At 43.7% G+C, this 21,023-nt stretch overlaps 1 protein-coding gene across 9 annotated transcripts in view; it reads left to right on the top strand.

Annotated features, from left to right (window-relative positions):
* Positions 1 to 21,023, top strand: part of LOC139754149 (insulin gene enhancer protein ISL-1-like) — a 478,425-nt gene that overhangs the window by 277,831 nt on the left and 179,571 nt on the right. For all 9 annotated transcript variants that reach the window (XM_071671298.1, XM_071671297.1, XM_071671290.1 and 6 more), the window contains exon 8: positions 9,622 to 9,822. In XM_071671298.1, the coding sequence (XP_071527399.1) occupies positions 9,622 to 9,822 (201 nt within the window). The remainder of the gene's footprint in view (positions 1 to 9,621; positions 9,823 to 21,023) is intronic.

Genomic DNA, 21,023 nt, shown 5'->3' on the forward strand with positions numbered 1-21,023 from the left:
TTTGTCTGTTGTTCTGGTTGTATTGCTCGTGTACCTCTCTCTAGATCCGTTGTATGTTGATTTATATAGACTTAATAGATTTCTCTCTCTCTCTCTCTCTCTCTCTCTCTCTCTCTCTCTCTCTCTCTCTCTCTCTCTCTCTCTCTCTCTCTCTCTCTCCCCCCGTCTTTCCCCAGCATGTATGTATATGTGCGTGTGTGGTTACAGAGACTTGCGTGGCTCATACATACACATATGTGCGTCCCAGGTTACTGCGGCGTGGCCTGAATATGTTACAGTGCCGTAAGAGATGAAACTTAGGCGACTTTGCTGAGGGGATTTTTGCTCGGGAAGAACCAGGAAGGCAGAGAGATGGTGGGGCATTGTCAAGAGGGAGATACTAAAGGGTCGGGGAAGATGGCTAAGTACGTGGGTGTTGGGTAAACTGCCTGTGTGTAAGAATAGCTTAGTTTGAGGGTAAGCGTAAGGGTAGGAAGCGAATGTAGAGGGTGGTGGTGGTTGGTGGTTTGGAATCTAGATATTGAGAAAAAAAATTGGTGTTGAATGAGGAATAGTTAATGAGTAGGATACGGAATGAGTGAATGATGTTGGTACAAAGAGTGGTGAGTGAGAGCACCAACTCGTCCGATGAGTAAGTGAGTAAAAAAAAAAAAAAGCGGTGGGGCTACATGAGGGAGTAAGAGGGAAAGAAATGAGGAGGCAAAGGGAAAGTTGGGTGATTGGTGCTGAGTCAAGGATGAGTTAAGGAAGTGTATATTAGAACTAATTGATCATGAAAATGGGTTTGGTCTTCATGCCTGGTACTTCCAGAAGCCGCTGATATTACTCATAACTCCTGCTCTTTCATGTCCCAGCACCTCCTTCTGTCCCACACATGCCCTTGCATCTCATACTTCCCCACCAAGTCCCAGAACTTACCCCTTCCCCACATCCCACTACCTCCCACTTCCCCTGTGTCCTACCGTCTGCCAGTTACCCCCCATGTACTGGCACTTTCGACTTTCCATATGTGTCGAAGCGAACCATCGCCCATCTCAGCAGTGTCGATAACCATTTCCCGTCAACTACTTTGTCTGTACTTTAAACCGTAGTTCCTCCCTCTTTGCTTTGTGCCCCGTGTGTTTTCCCTCTCGTGTTTTGTATCTCTTCGTTTGTACCCAAAACTAGATAAGATTTTGTTCGTTTATCATCATATATAATTTTCTTCACCTCCATTGTAATATCTTCTCTCTCCTCCCACTTTCTGTCCTTCTTTGGTTTATTCTTATTTTTCTTAGTTTATTCTCATATGAGTCGCGTTGCCTCGTTGTCTGCATTCCGTTTTGCAAAGCCTATTTGTAGAAACCCTTCGGGTTTAACTCCTCATGTTTGCATCCTCATCCTTCGGTTCTCATTGCTTTCACTTGTAACTAACGTAAGTCCCTTCTTCGTTAGCAGCGCTCATGAAAAAAAGAAAAAAAACTTTTGCTCTTTCGCACACTTACAGTAGTTTCAAGCCTCCCTTGTTGATTACTATCTTTAGTTGAATAATTTACGGCTGTCAAAGGCAGTTCTGTGTCTTTATCATCACGTCGTCGTCGCTCGGGTAAAAAGAAAAGAAAAATGATAATAAAAAAAGTCTTTCGTTTAACTTTGAGTTTCGACAAAGTTGTCGATGTGAAACATTCTGTTTACAGCGTCAAGAGCTGCGTGCGTCTTCGTGGGGTGCTTGGGGTCGGTCTGGGCTGGGCTGGGCTGGGCGCTATGTTGATTACCTCCTACAGGAGGCGTGCCCTCATCACTCACTGTTTGTCATGTTAAGTTTTGCTATTCCCTGTGAGGGGCGTCAGGGAATTGCTTGATTCCGAGATATGCTGAGCCTTTGACGGGGGGCCACGCATGGCTCGAGGTTCAATCCCAAATCGCCGTGTGTGACGAATGTTCCCGTGTGAAGAGGTTTCCGTATGTCTCTGTCAGTATTCCATATGTCAGGTTTCTTGTGGCCACCTGCCTTAAGAAGCCGTCTGACGACCACCTGTTTTGCGAGGATCCTCTTGGCCATCACCTGTCCGTAGGATAAGGTTTTCCGTCTATAGACACCGTCTGACGACTACCTGTCTGCTGGAGACGTTCGCCGGTCACGATTCCTTTTTCTTCGACACCCCAGCCGTCTTCAGCATCGGTATTGCAGCTATCTCGTTATCGTGGCCATTTCAGGAACCACCTTCACACAGCTGTCGTGTCTTGTGGCTGTTTCTAAAGACCATAAATCGACCTCCTCACTACCTCCTGTGCACTGTGGGTTACTAAAGTAGGCTAATCTCAGGTCACCGTTCTCTCACTTTCACCGGTATTCCAACAATGGAGGACTTTTCTTGCACCGAACCAAATAAGCGAAAATCTGTTCTTCCCTTATATTCGGGAGAGTGAACAGCTTGTTAGACTGATTTGCGTGAGCAGTGATAGACGACGGTGATAGACAATTTAACGATAGTTGACGACAGTTATTCAAAGACGGGCGCAGGAACGCCACGCGTGCCAAGACAGGAAAATCACTCAGGATATCGAGGAGGAGAGAAGGGGAGGAGGGGCGACGCGCTCCTGATACACAGCATGCCAAAGGGGGAGCCCTTGATCCACAGAATATCAAGGGGTACGCTCTTGATCGACAGCATAACAAGGGTGGGAGGACCATTGATCCATAGCGCATCAAATGCGGCAACCCGTCCACATCTTATCATCAAGGAGGGTCCTTGATCCACAACGTAGCAAAGGGATGGCTCCCAGTCAGCAGTCTGTAAGGCCCCCTGGTCCACAGCATATCCAACGAGGACCCTGACTCACAGCATACCAGGGTGGATCCCCTCTCACCCGCCCCACTCTGGAAATGTCCAGCCATCAACTTCAGGTATACAAAGTCTCTACCTAATTTCGTACCTGGTCATTGGTAATATACCCGTTACCTCTATTCTAACTAGACTATACCATTATCTTGTATCGCCTTATATGTCAGCGTGTTATCGTGTTCCCATATATAATCCCTTCTACAACACTGATTGTCTTGTAAATTTGTCTCGCCACTTCTTATCATTGAAAAAAATTAATCAACACCAATGAGATATTAATATATATATATATATATATATATATATATATATATATATATATATATATATATATATATATATATATATATATATATATATATTCATGCATATTCGAAATTTCCCGCGTTAGCGAGGTAACGTTAAGAACAGAGGACTGAGCCTAGAAGGGAAAATCCTCACTTGGCCCCCTACTCTGTTATTTCTTTTGGAAAAGTAAAAACTGGAGGTGAGGATTTCCAGCCCCACTTTAGTCGCCTCCTATATATATATATATATATATATATATATATATATATATATATATATATATATATATATATATATATATATATATATATTCATTAACGTACACGGAAGATTTAAGAGGTCACTGAAGAAAATTTGGTTGTTAAAGTTGATGGCTACAGAGCATGGATGACAGACTGATGACTAAAAAGAAATAAGAGTCGGTATGTGTGCATGACTCCCTCAGGGTGACCACACACACCCCATCGAAGGTCCCCATCCTCCCCTGGCACACACACACACACACACACACACAGCCTCATACCAAACGTCCCATATTTCCCAGTTTGTATGGATGTAATTCCTTATACGGCACGACCACTTAGCCAACAGGCGAGTCTCTCTCTCTCTCTCTCTCTCTCTCTCTCTCTCTCTCTCTCTCTCTCTCTCTCTCTCTCTCTCTCTCTCTCTCTCTCTCTCCCTAGGTGTTGCCAGACTTCGCCAGTGCTTGACTTTCACAGTGGACGTGCGACGTCACCTTTTTGGCGAGGGCTGTATCATTGGCCACTTGACGCAACAGAGGGAACTGTCTCGTCGAAGAGATTCTCGTCTCAAAGGGATCTGTATCTATCCTGTCCCTGCTACTGAGTGAAGTGCAGCCCTAGAGCATCTAAGTAGCCCCTGGATAGGGCGTGCCCGAGGGTATAACCCCAGGACTTCTCTGTGAACGGGTCGTAGATAATGATAATGATAATAATAATAATAATAATAATAATAATAATAATAATAATAATGATAATGATAATAATAGTAATAATAATATTAATCATAATAACAATAATAATAATGATAATAATAATAATAATAATAATAATAATAATAATAATCATAATAATGGTAATAGTAATTATAAAATAGTAATAATAATGATAATGATGATAATAATAATGATAATCATAATAATAACAGTAATAGTTATAATGATAATAATAATGATAATAATAATAATAACAGTAATAGTTATTATGATAATGATAATGATAATAACGATAATAATAGTAATGATAATAGTCATAATAATAACAATGATTATTATTATAATAGTAATGATAGTTACTATCGTTACTAGTCATATAAGTGATATAATTAACTGTCATTTATTAAATCTCCGTTAAAGGAGGGGAGTACTTACGATTACAAAGGTCAACTGACCCTGGTGATTAAATGCTAGTGTGGATTATCATTATGATAATGATGATGATGATATTAATGATAATAGAAATAATTCTAGTAAAAATAGTGATGATAATAACAATAATAATAATAATAATAATGATAATAATAGTAATAAAAATTGTAATAATAATAATAATAGTGATAATAAAAAAGATAATAAGATAATAATAATGATAATGATTGTGATAATGATAACAATAATAATAATAATGATGATAACAATGATAATAATAATGATGATAATAATAATGATAATAATAATAATAATAATAATAATAATAATAATAATAATAATAATAGTAATAATGATGATAATAATAATGATAATAATATTAGTATTGATAATAGTAATGATAATAATAGTGAGAGTAATAGTAATAATAGAAATAATGATAATGAAATAATAACAATAATAGGGATAACAATAACGATATGATAATGATAATGATAATGATAATGATAGCAATAATAATAATAATGATAATAATAATAATAATGATAATAATAATAATAATAGCAATAATAATGATAATGATAATAATCAATAATGATAATAATCATGATAGTAATAATGATAATGATATGTTGATGATAGTAATGATGATGATGATGATAATAATTATGATAATGATAATAATGATAATGATATAATGATAATAATGATATTAGTAATAATGATGATAATAATAATAATAATAATAATAATAATGATAATGATAATAATAATAATAATAATAATAATAATGATAATGATAATAATAATAATAATAGTAATGATAATGATTACAATAAGGATAATAATAATAATAATGCAAATGATAATAATGATAATGATAATGATAATAATGATAATCATTATAATAACACTAATCATGAAATAATGATAATAGTGATAATGATAATAACAATAATGATAATGATGATATCGATAATAATAATAATAATAATAATAATAATAATGATAATAATGATGATAATAATAATCAAAATAATGATGATAATGATAATAATATGATAATAATGGTAATGATAATGATATAATGATTGTAATGATAATGATATGATAATTATAAAATAATAATAATAATAATAATAATAATAATAATAATAATAATAATAATAATAATAACAACAATAATAATAATAATAATAATAATAATGATGATAATAATAATAGTAATAATAATGATGATAATAATAATAATGTTTTACGATAATGTTTGATGTTCATCATTTTCCTGTTACGATGTCAGTGACTCAGCAGGAGCCCCGTTGCCAGACGTTCACCGTTCTCACCCGTCTAACGGAAGGCTTGTCTTGCGTCTTCGCCTCCGACCCTGAACCCTATATTCCGTCCTTATCTGCCCCGGTATGTCGAAGCTGTCGCAGAAACGGGACTGAGATAAGTGCGTAGCACTGTATGCCGGCCGGCAGCTCTCTCTCTCTCTCTCTCTCTCTCTCTCTCTCTCTCTCTCTCTCTCTCTCTCTCTCTCTCTCTCTCTCTCTCTCTCTCTCTCTCTCTCTCGGCGTCCGCATTCTATCTCGTTGATGTGAAGTCGCTCTCCAGAGCTGGCCATGACCGCCTTCGCCCGCATAGCTATACACCTTGAAGGAACGTCCATAGAGAAGTCGTCGTGGTCCCCCACTCTCCTCCGCCATACACCCCACGCCCTTTGGAAGTCACAGAGAGAGAGACCTCATATACCCCCAGGGGTGTCGAGACGTCCGCTGAGGTCCGGGCCGTGGGGGAGGTTTCGAACGAAATTTTAATTGCAACAAACCATTACAGTAACGTCCCTTCCATTAGTGGGCGGTGGTGGAGGGGCGACACCTCGCAGCCACTCCAATAACTCGCACACACCCCCCCACACACACACACGCCGCGCCTCTCCCTCCTTCCGTAACCCACCCATCCTCCCACAACCAAAGTTGGCGCATCGGATTTATATTACGCTGCTCGTGAACTTCTCTATCCACATGTGGGAGAGGAGGAGGAGGAGGAGGAGAAGAAGATGGAGGAGGAGGAGGAGGAGGAGAAAAAAAAATGCCAGAAATCGAGACAATGGGACGGGAGACTCCAAGGAGGAGAGGGGCGGGGTAAGGAACCGGGAGGGTCTCTCCCCCTCGGAGACGGCGCTATCTGACAGCATCACCAGTAAAACTACTGCATGCATTAGTTGGCGATAAGGACGAGAGTACCCGAGTCAAACTGATGGCTGAGTCAGTTCGGACACTTCGAATACATTTCGGACATGATGGATGAGAAATGTTGCCAGACAAAGGGAATGTGGCAGGTGTACAGAGGGAAGAGGTTTAAGAGGCTAAAGGACTGACGACGACGTGTCCACCCCTCTATATATGATGATGCTGAGAGGTCTGGAAGCCTTCGTTGGATGTGGCAACGCTGGTTCTCTCTCTCTCTCTCTCTCTCTCTCTCTCTCTCTCTCTCTCTCTCTCTCTCTCTCTCTCTCTCTCTCTCCATTATACTGAATCAGGTTTCTTTTTTCTTTTTTCATTTCGGTCCGTGGAGGCTGGGTTTCTCTCTCTCTCTCTCTCTCTCTCTCTCTCTCTCTCTCTCTCTCTCTCTCTCTCTCTCTCTCTCTCTCTCTCTCTCTCTCTCTTCCTCCGAGTTAAGACTGGGTTTAGTAGCAGCATATGTTGAGGTTGGTCTTACGTTGTCTGTGGCAGTAGAGGTCTTGGCTGGAGTGGGCAAGGACGGGTTCCCGTTGTGTGTGATGGCTGGGTTTAGTGGAGAGAGTCGAGGATGTGGGCATTGCTGTGTGTCGAGGTTTGAGTTTTATATGACTGGGTTTTGCGGTTTGTCTAGTGTGAGGTAGTGCTCTGTACTGTCTATATTTGGATTCTTTTCTTTTTATATATATTTTTATAGCCGTCCTGGTGGATTACTTTGTACTCTCCTCTTCTCTTTTTTTTTCTGTCTCAAGGACGGAACTGAAAAGTCTATAAGGCTGGAGTTTGTACTGTCTGGAAGACAGGTTTGTTTGTGCCTTACAAGAGAGGCAGGACCTCGTACCTGTATCAGAGATGGGTTTGTACCCTCCTGAGGATGGGATTCCACCGTTGAGATGTGTCTCTGCAGCACCCTCAGGTTCTCTTCTGTCGTTATCGATAGTATGGCCATCTATTTTTCCTCCTGTAGATACATGGGGATGTGTGATGCCTTCTTCGCTTTCTCTGGCGTTGGCTGCAGCCAAGGACAGAATTCCCGATCGTGGTCGAGCTATGAGCGAAACAGAATGAAGCAATAAAGAACATAACGAAGAGGAATGTTTGCAATGAGTAATGGAAGGAGAGAATAAGCATTTGAAGACAGTAGGGGAAAAAAAAGAAGGATTGATGAATGACGTGAGGAAAACATATATATATGCTCTGTCCTGGTAGCTTGATTTTGATGGGAGAGGAAGTCAGACCAGCAGTCATAACACGGAGGGTGTAAGAGGGTTCCGGACACCACTTCAGGTTATGAGGGAAGTACTACGTCCCTGGGCGGCTGCTGTCGACAACCTACTGACACGGAAGGTGGAAGAATCCTTTTGCGCTGCCGCACACAGGATGAGCATGGGCGGCACACTATACTTGCCGGGGTTACCCGCACAAATCAAATCAGTCTCTAATACGTCGACTTTAGCTTCTTTATAATACATCAAACCTATTATATATATATATATATATATATATATATATATATATATATATATATATATATATATATATATATATATATATATATATCAATGTTAGCTTTTCGTTAAACGTCAAATAATTGTCATTTTTGTTGTCCATAACCCAATAATCAAGAACATAGGACTATTTGGTATGATAGCCTGACCTTTATCCAGTACCTTACGGGGTCAGGTCAAAAGGCCAGACCAAGCTCGTGTAGCCAGGGGTCGTCTTGCCATCACGCCTAAAGGGTTAAAGATCAAGTCACTACTACCTTTATCGAAAGTTTTGCGTCTGAACCTTTGAGTGAATGAAGAGACCATGACGATGTCTGTCGTAAATTGTAAAAAAATGATTCACTGGGAATGGTCAGCTGATGATGATGATGCTCTTGAGTGGCCACAGCTGGTGTGAGAGGAGGCTCTGTGCTGGAGGGATACGAGGGCGACAGTCTCGCCGAGGACCCGCTCGCTCGCTCGAGAGTGAGAGGATCACTTCCCTGCTCCTGCGTGGCGTGAGACCTCAGAGCCCCAGGAACCCTAACAAAAGGGATCCAGAATTACAAAATGATAATTGATGATGAATATAGCAATAAGAAAGATAGTAATGATAATAATGATAATAATAATAATAATGATAATGATAGTAATGATAATGATAATAATAATAATAATTATAATAATAATGATAATAATAATAATAATAATAATAATATTAATAATAATGATAACAATAGTAATAACAATAATGATAATTGTAATGATAATTTTAAAGATAGTAATAACAGTAGTAGTAATAATGATAATGATATTAATAACGATGATGATAATGATAATAATGATAATAATTGATTTTGATGATAATCCATAGTGCTTGGTAGGCCCAAGTTTCTCTCTTTTTTCACCCTTGATTTTTCCCCATTTAGTTATTTCCTCGTTTTATCATATTTTTTATTCATTGTTCCCTCGCTTCATTATTTTTCTGTTTAATTATGATCATACATTTCTATTTTTTTTATTAATTTCTTTTCTATATTTTCATATTTCAGCGACTCATGTTTTTTCGTGCCACAAAAGTTTGCATAAAAAAATCATCCAAACTTTTCACATTTTCTTTGATGTAGTTTATCAAAAATATGTCAAGATTAAAACCAACAGATTCATTTTCTTTTTTGTAAGCCAAAGGTTAATATTTTTCAGATACTGTTTCCTATATTTTCTTGTTGAGTTATTATCATTTACATTTTTTCTCAAAGATCAGTGATATATATATATATATATATATATATATATATATATATATATATATATATATATATATATATATATATATACTGTTACTTGTGGCTTAAATGTTCTTTTAAGCCTTTTTCAACTTGCACCATGTACAGAGCGGGCGGTACGGTGCGTACGGGGCGATGCAGGGCATCCCGCTGGTGGCGTCGCCGCCCGTGCACTCCGACGCGCCGCCCACGCCCTTGGACGTGACCGCCTACCAACCGCCCTGGAAGACACTCACGGAGTTCGCCCTCACCCACGACCTGGAGAGACTCGACCCCTCACACCCCCAGTACCAGCATATGATTCAGCAGGTAAGTGTAGTGGTGGTGGTGGTTGGTGGTGGTGATAGTGGTGGAGATAGTGATGGTGATGGTTATAGTGATGTTGAGTGTGAGAGTCGTGAAGAAAGTTGCTTTTGTCGACGTCTCTCACGCTCAGGAGGTCGACTGAAAGGTGAGTAGCGAGACTCGGCAAGGGTGAGCTGGTGTGATGATGATATTGATGGTGATGATGGTGATGTTGATGATGATGATGATATTGATGGTGATAATGATAGTGATGGTGATGTGAGAGATAATGGTAATGGTGTGAGAGATGTAGAACGTATTCCCTCCATATCACATCTACAAGTCGACTACAAGGTAGGTACTGACCCCTTGACTTAGTGCTGATGTTGAAGATGGGATGAACGATAGAATTTGATGATGATGATGATGGTGAATGCTGTAGTAATGATGATATCCAACGATATGATGATGATGATATCGACGATGACCATTGTGATAACATCTGCCAAGGGGGCTGATCATGAGAGAGGGAAGCAAAGGCCCTGGTGATAAGGAGAGTTTCTGAATCCGGTCGTAGTGGATTCAGTCTCTGCTCCTTTCGTCTCCTTATAAGCCTTCGGAAACGATGATGAGGTCCTGGACCCAGTGACGTGTGTGTGTGTGTGTGTGTGTTGGATCCTATCTATACTCTCGGATACCTTGGTTGTAGCGTTTGGTGCTTATAGTTGTTTATTGAGTTGCGTAATGAACGGCCCGAATCAGTCCTTCTCGACGAGAGAAACTGGTGGTTTCTCTTCGCCGTCAGGTCATGAAGAGCGGGGCTGCTGTCGCACGTTCCATCTGCTCACAACTGTTCGGTTATGAGTGCGTCCTCAGCGAGGTGGCGCTCCTCCGTTCGGTATTTTCCAACCTTTCGCGCTTGCCCGCTTATCCGGAAAATTTATGTTATCCGGAAGAAGTCTTTCATTGAGAAGAAAAAATGTTTTTTGATCTGAAAGAAATCCCTCTCCTGGAATACATAATTTCCCTTATCGGGCTAAAATATCTCATTTGGAAAAAATGAATAAATCCTCGTCCAGAAGAAATCCTCCAGAAGAAATCCCTTGCCCGGAAGAAACTTGCCTTCAAGAAAGAAAAAGAACATCTTACCCAGGAGAGCAGAACGGTGTTATAAGCTGATACTTCGACTCTCGTCCAACCGCCTGGCAACAGTTTGGTATCGAACTTCCTAAATCGCACGTGAAGAGGAACTGTATTTTGTCTCGATGCCTGGCACTCCTGTAGAAACTTGAAGATCCATGAGGCATTTGACGTACCGGTGAGGGACTGAACTGCACACTGTAAGGGAACTGAGCGTTGACTCCTGCGACGTCGAGCCATCGAAGGCGCCACGGGAATACCCACATTTCACCGGCAGTCACTGGTGATGAAGAGTGAGATAATGTTGCTTGCGAAGTACCATGATCTTCTCCACCATCGTCTGTATCCCCGTAGTGTAGGTAGATGGTTTATACGTGAGCCTAAGGTATTGGAGTGTATAGTGATGGCAGGTAATAATGCAGCTTAGGCTCGTTTTATACATAAACATAAATTATCTTGGTGGATTGAGAGCCTCTGTGCCTCTAGACCTCTTGTTACGGCTGACTCCTAAACCCCACCACCTCGAGGTTATGACCTCCCCTCACCCCGTTGGCCATGACCTCCACTCACCCCGTGACCATGACCACACCCACCCCGCCCCCCACGGCTCCGTGGCCATGACCCCCGCAAATCAGCTATGTACCCAACCCCATGATCTTGGAACACACCTTCACCACCTCCTGATACACGTATCACCATTTATAGTGCTTGTTCGTCAATGTCTTCATTGCCACTTTCCCTGCAGCCAGCCGCCCGACGCTCCCTAACCTCCATCAGCATCCCCACCAGTAATGTTCCCACCATCCCTACAGTTTGACTTTTATTTCTGCTGCTACCAACAACTAGGTTACGATGGGTCCCATACTGCGAGCAGGCGCAGAGAGGTCACAAATGGGTTTTGGTGACCATTCAGTTTTGACAAAATTGATTGATCACGTAAATGTACAATCTTTCGTAACAGTTTTAGAATTGTCGGTATCTTGATATTAATAATAAGGTGTTATGCCATTTCTCGAAGGTTTTTTTTTGCACGTATCCCTTAAAGGTTCTATTTTTTCCACTGTGTTAGACATATTATTCTGGTATGCGTCCATATCTCTGGCCACAGGCTATATAATTCACATGATTGTACATCTCCACATAGGCCAGAGCGCTAGTAATACTCATAACTTGGCCTTAATCTAGCCGTGACATAATCATACAGTCTCCAGAACTTGTTACTCTCCCCATACACTCTCTTTATTATTGTTATTCTCCAACACACCACCACAGTCCATCGCGTAACAAATCTCCACCATCGCCATCTCCACCATCATCCCCACCACCACGACCATCCACCACCTCACTTCCCATCACCACCATCCCCCTACCACACTCCACGCCACCACCGCTATCACCACGAAGAGCCTCCTCCCCCTCGTTCCCTACCACAGAGCCACCTGGCCACTTAGCCTGGCGAGCTGTAACAAGCCGGTCCCCCCGCCCGACACACAACCCCTGCCCAAGTGACATTCAGGAACCCTCCTGTGTCTTGGGTCTTTACAGCTCAATTCACGCAGGTCAAACAAGGGAAGAGAGGCACCAAAAGACTCCCCTTACAGTCCCCCTCGCCTCCCCTCGCCAGGATAGTCCCCTGGCGACCACTCGGGACACAGGGAGAAGGGTTGCTTGCGGGACGACCCGGGACCAACCCTTTCATTCATTAGAATAAGTTAAACACAGGTCCTGGGGTGTCCGCTCACTGGAATTTTTTGGGAGGTTAATCAGCAGGTTCGCCTCTGGTATTTGTGTTGCTTCGTGCAGTTCCTGTGTTGGACTCTAGTGTACATTCCCACTCAAAACTCGAGGCATTTGACGTGGTACACGTTGTAGCACTATATTCGTACAGTTCTTTCTTTTATTATTATTTTCTTGATGCGTAAAGATGAAAATCCTATTTTTTCTTTATTCTTATTTCCCCCCATCATTCACCACAAGAGTAGCGTGTTTGTGTTTTTCGCATCTGTTCTCAGCGAGGGGGGGCGAGATCTAGTGGGTCAAGTGGGAACATTCGTCCTTATGGTTAAATCAGACTCCCTAGATCAGGTCTCCAGTGTTCCTGGATGTCAAGTTGCAGGAAAAGGACTCAAGTGTGACTCAGCGAATGACCTAGCTGACCCAGCTGAGAAACTGTATCGTATGAGGCTGAGAAAATGTCTGTTGCAGCTGAGAGAATCCCAGTGTTTTTGGTTACGGGGGAGTAGTAGGAGTTTTCGGCTGAGAGGGACATCAGCGCTCCCGAATGAGAGGGACTGAATGCGTACAACCGGCTGAGAATGACGGGTTTCACGATGAGATAGACTGTATTTGGATGAGTAACTGGGGGTGGTTCCGGATGGGAGTGATCGAGTGTAACCGGATGAGAGAGACTGAGAACTTCCAGATGAAGGAGACTGGGGGCTTCCGGGTGAAAGAGTGGTTCCGGTTGAGAGAAAGTTTCCGGATGAGAGGAGGTGACCGTTTCCGGATGAGAGGAGGTGACTGTTTCCGGATGAGAGGAGGTGACCGTTTCCGGATGAGAGGAGGTGACCGTTTCCGGATGAGAGGAGGTGACTGTTTCCGGCAGAATCGATTGGCTCTGGGGAAGAATGCTTGACTCCTGCTGGCTGAGGGCAGCGCATAACTCACCCTGATCAGCTACTCCGCCCTACGCGCTTACGGGCCTGGAAGGCTTGGCCACGCTGACCTCCCGACACACACACACACACACACACACACACACACACACACACACACACACACACACTAAATACCTAATTACGTGACTCAGTTGTCCATTTCTCTATCTTGGAGGAAGACGGTACGACCCTTTGAGTGTGATGGCCTGGCCTTCGACCTTACCCCTAATAGTTAGATCAGGACCAGGCCATCATCATACCTGGGAGGAGGGGAAGTGTTATCAACGTGCTCAAATGTCGTACCGTCGTACTCAAGGGTCGTACCGTCGTACTCAAGGGTCGTACCGTCGTACTCAAGGGTCGTAGCGTCGTACTCAAGGGTCGAACCGTCGTACTCAAGGGTCGTACCGTCGTACTCAAGGGTCGTACCGTCGTACTCAAGGGTCGTAGCGTCGTACTCAAGGGTCGAACCGTCGTACTCAAGGGTCGTACCGTCGTACTCAAGGGTCGTAGCGTCGTACTCAAGGGTCGAACCGTCGTACTTAAGGGTCGTACCGTCGTACTCAAAAAGTTAGGGTTACCGATCTTACTGCTATCTCTAAACTGCCTCAGAATGTCGCTAACCTCCGGCTAGATACAGTATTACCTGGTTTATACTTTTTTATATTGCCAACAATATTGGGTCTACCCGCAGTGTTACCAGTTCCAAGTTGCTAGGGTCATAAGAATTTATTTTCCCATTGTTACCAATGTCTCCTCGTACACTGTACTTACCATAATGATAAACACGTGTTCCACATCATTTGTATCTTTCTTTTATTTCTTTGTATTAGAAAATGTTTACGAATATGATATTCTGACAGTAGATTCACTTTTGCTGAAGACACTACTTTTGATTGCAGGGGTAATGATAGATAGATAGATAGATAGATATATGGATAGATAGAAGAAAAACGACAAGGCGAAAATTGCGAAACCAGATACATACACCAATTTCTTGCCTAGTGAGTTTGGCGAAGTACTTATGCTTAACGACCTCGGATCGCTTCTCCAAATGTCGTAAGTTTGAACGGATGCAAGAGCTTGGTTCCTCTTTCCTCCAGTAAAATATCGTGAAAGGAGGCCAGTTACACTGCCAATACAACAAAATATTTCGTAGCAATGTTTCTGTATCGGTTTATTTTTGAATTAGGAAAATCATCTGGATTTTCTTGTATTCTTTTTTTTTCTTTCGGAGCTTTTTACTTTTACGCAGTGCAAACCCACATTTCGTATGTACTGTTGATACCGTACATCCTTGAACCTTCATGCGGTACGGTTTAGGAATTCATGTGGCATTATATAAATATTGTGGAGCGGTATGGTTGGCAGGCCTGGGTGGCTGGCGGTGGGACGTCCCCGGAGAAATTCAGGAAAGAGGCTGAGGGTCCAGGTGGCGGGGCACCAGTGTTGCCAACCAGCCGCCGAGGCTCATAACCGCACCACGGGGGAACATTGGCCCGCATTATTCCCCACATCCATACCACTGTAGTTCTAGGGTTCTCGTTGTACTTGGCTTACTGTATTTCAGTTCAGTGTCAGAAGTTATCATCTGGTGTATGATCAGTGAGTTGTTTTCCTATTTTTTTCTTCCTATCTTCACGTATCTTTTGTTTTGAAATTGTCGTTTTTTAAGGTCTTCTTATCGTTTAGGAGGAACTCAAAATTTACCGGACGATTTAAAGACTTTTGCGTCCATTTACTCTGCCTCTAGATAGGGAAAATCATTATTCGTACATGATATTTCAAGATTAATCGTATCTCATCGTACCTTCGTGATTCTGAAACTCTTAACCTCCCCACTCCCCACAGCAACTCTTCAATATTTTGGCGAAAACTCTCACAAGGGTAAAGTAAACGTAGCCAAAAGTAAACTTGGAGACACAAAGTCATTTGAGAGATCTGAGTCTCTCAGTCAACTTCCAGTGCGCTTGCTCGTCACGAGTGGTCGTCGGGACCACAGTATCTCATACGCCAGACGGAGATGCAGTAGGTACGAGCGACAGAACGAGACCATCCGACTTTTAAGTCTAAATTTACATCAAATCCATAGCAGTCTCATACAGCGTAATATACACTGACCTACATACATTGTGAAGCATTTGCAGATAATCCATCATGTGCGTGATTTGTTACGTTCGGTGATTAATTGTTAATCGCTCGATTAATGAATTGATACTCTTGGCATAACAATCAGTTGACGTAATGATGATGTAGACAGGTAGTAAGGGCGTCTAATGTCGAATCTGTCGGCGCCCTGGCAGCAAAGGCGCGCCGTGATCATCATCACTGACGTAGTCGTACGTCCTCATCGAACCTGCCGACGACAACAAACATCTGAATATATATAGATAGATAGATAGATAGATATTGATGAATACATAGATAGATATGCAGGAAATATGACCGTAATATGACTAAAGCATGTGAATTATGTGTGATTATATTAGCCTACTGAGGAGAGAATGGCGAGCTGAGGTGTTGCATAGTTGATTATAATTGAAAATAATGATAATGATGAGTCTCGCGTAGATACAGAAATACGAGCATGGCGATGTCAGTTTTACCATCGATGGGAGCAAAACACGACATGTTTTCTCAGATGACATAAGTTTATCAGAGATTCGAACTGCAACGAATTTTCCTGAACTGCTGCTGCTGTTCTGTTACGTAGGAATATTTCAAGATATACAAGAAATTTTTTAATCTACATAACTTGCACCGTTGTTCGCAGATATTTATTTCAGACTTTTCCCCCAAGTTGATTTTTCTTTTTCCTTCTTTTTCGTTTTTCTTGTTCAGAATTCTCGTTGTAGTGTGTTGCAAGGGAGGCCTGGGGGCGCTCTGAAGGTCCAGTGTTGAGGCAGGCTCGCTCGCTCGAGACAAGACACCCACCCACTTTGTACGCGCGCCACAGACGGTTTTCGAAATGCGCGCGCACTCCGACGAGATCACCGCGTGAACGCTTGTGGATGATTTCGCATTCACCACCGCTCATTTATGGAGACCGATCATTTTTTATGGCGAGCTCGCATCTCTTGGAGATTGTTCTTCTCTTTTTTGGAGAATGGGCGTGTTTGGAGATGTTCAGCCTGGGGGGGGAACTGTACGTACAGCTGTTGAGAAATACTCCAATGCAATATCTGTTCATAACCGTGATTTCCATAGTTTTTTTTTTTTTTTACTCCTCCGTTGACCTGACCTGTGTTGTCGTAGTTCTGAAGGCGTTGTGAGGTGAGGTGGTGGTGGTGAGGTGGTGGTGAGGAGAGAGCGGGACAGGGCGTCGACGTCTGAGATAAGGCTGTTACCCCACACCAGAAGCAGACGGTGGAGGCTACGGCGGCTGAGTCTCGTAGATATGAGGGTAGTAAGGTTGTGGAAGGTTAGAGGTTGGGGGGTTAGAGTGTAGGACGTGGGGGTTATAGATGTTGTGAGGTGTGAAAGGTGAGAAGGGGAGGGAAAGGGGGAGAGAGAGACGTCTGGAGTGTGGTAGGGATGAGGTATGAGATGGAGTAGGCCTGTGTGTGTGTGTGGAAGGTGTTTTGGTAGTGTGTGTGTGTGTGTGTGTGTGTGTGTGTGGGATGATGATGGTGATGTCAGACAGACAACCTGCAGCTCTGACAAGCCTCTGTGTAGCCAGCCTCCACCACTGGAAGCGGAGGGGTCGGGGTATCATGTGAGGCGTGCCATTGAGTACCACAGTCCTAGCTGTACCGTAGGCTGTGTCCACGCCTCTGCATGCAAGGCAAAGAATAGCCAGAGGAAAAAAAAAGAAATTGCTTCGGTACTACCGACTGTTCGATTTATGCATAGAAAACGAGGATTGTGCTTGAGCGAATCATGATGCTATGGAAAAATAGACACTTTTAAAAAATAATTACGACAGTAAGTGACAGTAAACTGTGGAGCAGACGGGAGACTACGTGTCTAGTAGGGGTACTCGCTCGCCTGTGAGCCTGGGGATGTGGCAGCTATGGTCAATGGGGGTTTGATTACTGGTTGTGAGTACTGCTTCTTTATGACGAGGCTGCTTTACACTCGTGTGAAACTCTGTGTGTGTGTGTGTGTGTGTGTGTGTGTGTGTGTGTTTGTGTGTGTGCGCATGTGTGCGTGCGTGTGTGTGTGTGTGTGTGTGTGTGTGTGTGTGCGATTGCTATTTGTAAATTCTATTTGTATGTTAGGGAGACAGAGTTCTACACTCGTGTTGCCTCTTAACCTTATAGATCCATCTTGTCCGTACTCCTGTGAGTGTGTGTGTGTGTGTGTGTGTGTGTGTGTGTGAGAGAGAGAGAGAGAGAGAGAGAGAGAGAGAGAGAGAGAGAGAGAGAGAGAGAGAGAGAGCTATTTTTTCGAATAGTTTCATAATCACACAAAAATAGTGTGTATGGTATCGCGTGGTATCTGTTCCATTATGGGATCTCTCTCTCTCTCTCTCTCTCTCTCTCTCTCTCTCTCTCTCTCTCTCTCTCTCTCTCTCTCTCTCTCTCCCGGGAGTGTCTCTGACAGTTCTTTTCTTGCCAGGCCTCCCAACCTCGGCAGCCGTCACCCATCTTCCGCCCGCATCTCATTCCCAGCACGCTTGGCTTTGCTAGTGTTTACCTTGCCGTATACATCATTTTTTTATGTTATTTCCTGGAAAGTACCCATCTCTATTTTCATTTCATACATAGTCTAAACAGAACCTTATCTTTAATCATGAACTCGTATCTCCACCGGGAAGAAGTAGGCACGTGGAATCCAAGGTTGTTGTGAGGCCACCGAGCGGAGATTCGGACGAAGGTAAGGGCGTTGTCTTTCGGCACCCAAACAAACAATGGTTCATGAAGTCAAACATGGCGGTCCGCTGCCGAGTGCTGTTGGTACCTGTAATTTGACGATGATAGGCGGGGCACAAGGTAATTTGCCTGGCTGGCCCTACCGCTCCTGATGGGGTTTGGGCCGCCCCGTTTCGTTACGACGATAAAGCACTTCATTTAGACGACAGAACAGCACTTCACTGAGAATCATTACCATTTTCTTTTTCCTTTTTTTCTTTTTTACGTGGACGTTCGTGTATGTAACAGTACGTGTCATATGGGAAGAAGGAAAGTGGGTTGTCAATTTATATTAACTTCCCCTTGTGGTTAAGTAATATCTCTGTATAATAATTTAACGCCAGATATTTGATTGCCTGTTACATGGTTTATTGAATCAACGGCAGCCACGGCTAAGGCTGAGCTGGGGGGGGGCATTCATACACCGACATATCTGCTGGTCTACAGAAGATGGAGAGGGACGATGGGGGCTGACGTCGCAGCTGTCTGTACCTACTGGGATGGGTTCTGTGACGGTCCGGACTACTCCTCAGGCAGCGGCCTGCGTGTGCTGGGATGAGTTCGTTGTGGTTGTGATACCCAAACTGGGTCGAGGGAACTTATGTGACAGGAGATGACGGTGGCAAGATGGTGCAGTAGCTTTAACTGATCTGTCGCATGAGGTTCAGGTGATGGTTGGAGAGAAGCAGGAAGACTGGTGTGTGGAGTCCCTCTTGGTGTAAAAAGGACCAAGCGTGATCTTTCGTCTCCTTCTCTGTATTTTTTTTCTAGTAGCGCCATTGTGTGGTGGACAAGGAGTTAGATCAAGTGGTGAGTGGGGAGAGGTGAGTTTTTGAAAGACTAAAAGTTGCACTTGATGTTCTTGAGTTAAGGTGCATTGCGGGGAATCCAGATCGAGTCGACCGCTGGGAAATGTAATGATGTGTGTTGTAACGATTACATTAAAACCAGTCAACAAAATAAAGATTTGTAATTTCATTGTCATTGTCTCTAGTCGGAGGTGCTTGTGTCTGTTACCTTTCAACTTGCTCTCCAAATTCTTTACGAACATATGTTCGACGACAGAACCTTTTACCATAACAGCGAGATGATCTTCTGTCACGTTTGGTGATAGCTGTAACGCTGTCTTTGTTCTCAGACCACCTGAAGAAGGCATTAGTATTCCGGTCGAGACTCTGGCTCCCCTGGTCGTGGCGCCGACTCCTTGGTCGAGGAACTGACTCAAGACTTGGCTTAGGTACCGACCTTCTGGTCGCGTCTAGTGACTGAATCTCCAGCCTTGGCACTCATCCCGTGTTTACGTCTCTGAACTCGTGGATCATATACTAACCCCCTGACCTAATATCTGACCTCTGACTGTAGGACATAACCCTCACCTCCCTTGCTCAAGACGGTGCAGACCATTCTCGCACTGTGGTGGTCTCTCGCTATCCACCTTACTCAAGGTGCTGCCTTAACTCCGACATGCCTCGTGTCCTCTCTTCCACCTATAGTACCTTGAACCCTGGGTACCTGAACCCCTGGAACCTCCCACTTCCCGTTTGCCTTCATCCCTGACATCCTCACTGATGTCTCCCTCATCTGGCCTACGTCCCTTCCTCTTTAGCTTCCCTCAACTCCTACTGTTCCTACCGATATCTTTTCTGCCCCTGTCATCCCTATTGTCCCAGCCACCTCTACTCTTTAAGTACCCCTTCCTCTGCCGGTCCTCGTGGTACCTCCTCCACCTCCATCCTTCCACCTCCTCTGCTGACATACCCACTTGGTGTTATTTCCACCTCTGGCATCCTCAACTCCCTGTACCTATTGGCACCCAGACGCCTCTTCCACTGCCCCCTGGCACCTCTTCTCTCTAATTACCCTGGTGGTGTCATTTCCACCCCCGGCAGCACCTACCCCATAGCATCCGTAGGAGTGTTCCCACCACCCGCCATAGACATCATCCTAGGTGGAGGCCCCCAGCTCCATCTCTCCCCAGTAGCCACTACCCCCTAGTGGTGCCTTCCCCTGGCACCCACACCACCTCCCCCATAGTCAGGCACCCTTGTTTGTCACCCCCCCTACTCACCCCGGCACCTAGGGGCCTGCAGCAAGGCAGGGAGAGGGCTAATCTGGCGTGATCTAGCCACTTAGCGGCGCTAGACAGCCCCAGGGCCGCTAGCCACCCCTCCCGCCGCCAGTTTTTGCCTGCGTCTCACTTATCCTGCGGTCCTGGCGTGTTTACGCCAGCCGGGGACTCAACCCACTGGTTGGTTTTTGTTGTGTTGGTTTAGCAGTGTGTGTGTGTGTGTGTGTGTGTGTGTGTGTGTGTGTGTGTGTGTGTGTGTAAGTGTGTGTGTGTGTTGTCTCGATAAATTCAATACTCACGAATTTTCTCAAAAATTCGAGGGTTAAAGTCTGCTGTCTTAGGGCGTCGTGACTCGCGTATATACATCGTTGTTTTGATTATCATGTATATCGTAAGATGTACGAGTTCACGTATGATCGTGGTGTTAGTGTTGTGCAGCCAGCGGCCGAGGTAGGTGAGGAAGTCTCCATCATACTTGGCCGGGCGGAGAGGAAAGGAAAAAAAATA

The sequence above is a fragment of the Panulirus ornatus genome, chromosome 16 (genome assembly GCF_036320965.1).
Source record: "Panulirus ornatus isolate Po-2019 chromosome 16, ASM3632096v1, whole genome shotgun sequence".
NCBI classification, from domain to species: Eukaryota; Metazoa; Arthropoda; class Malacostraca; order Decapoda; family Palinuridae; genus Panulirus; species Panulirus ornatus.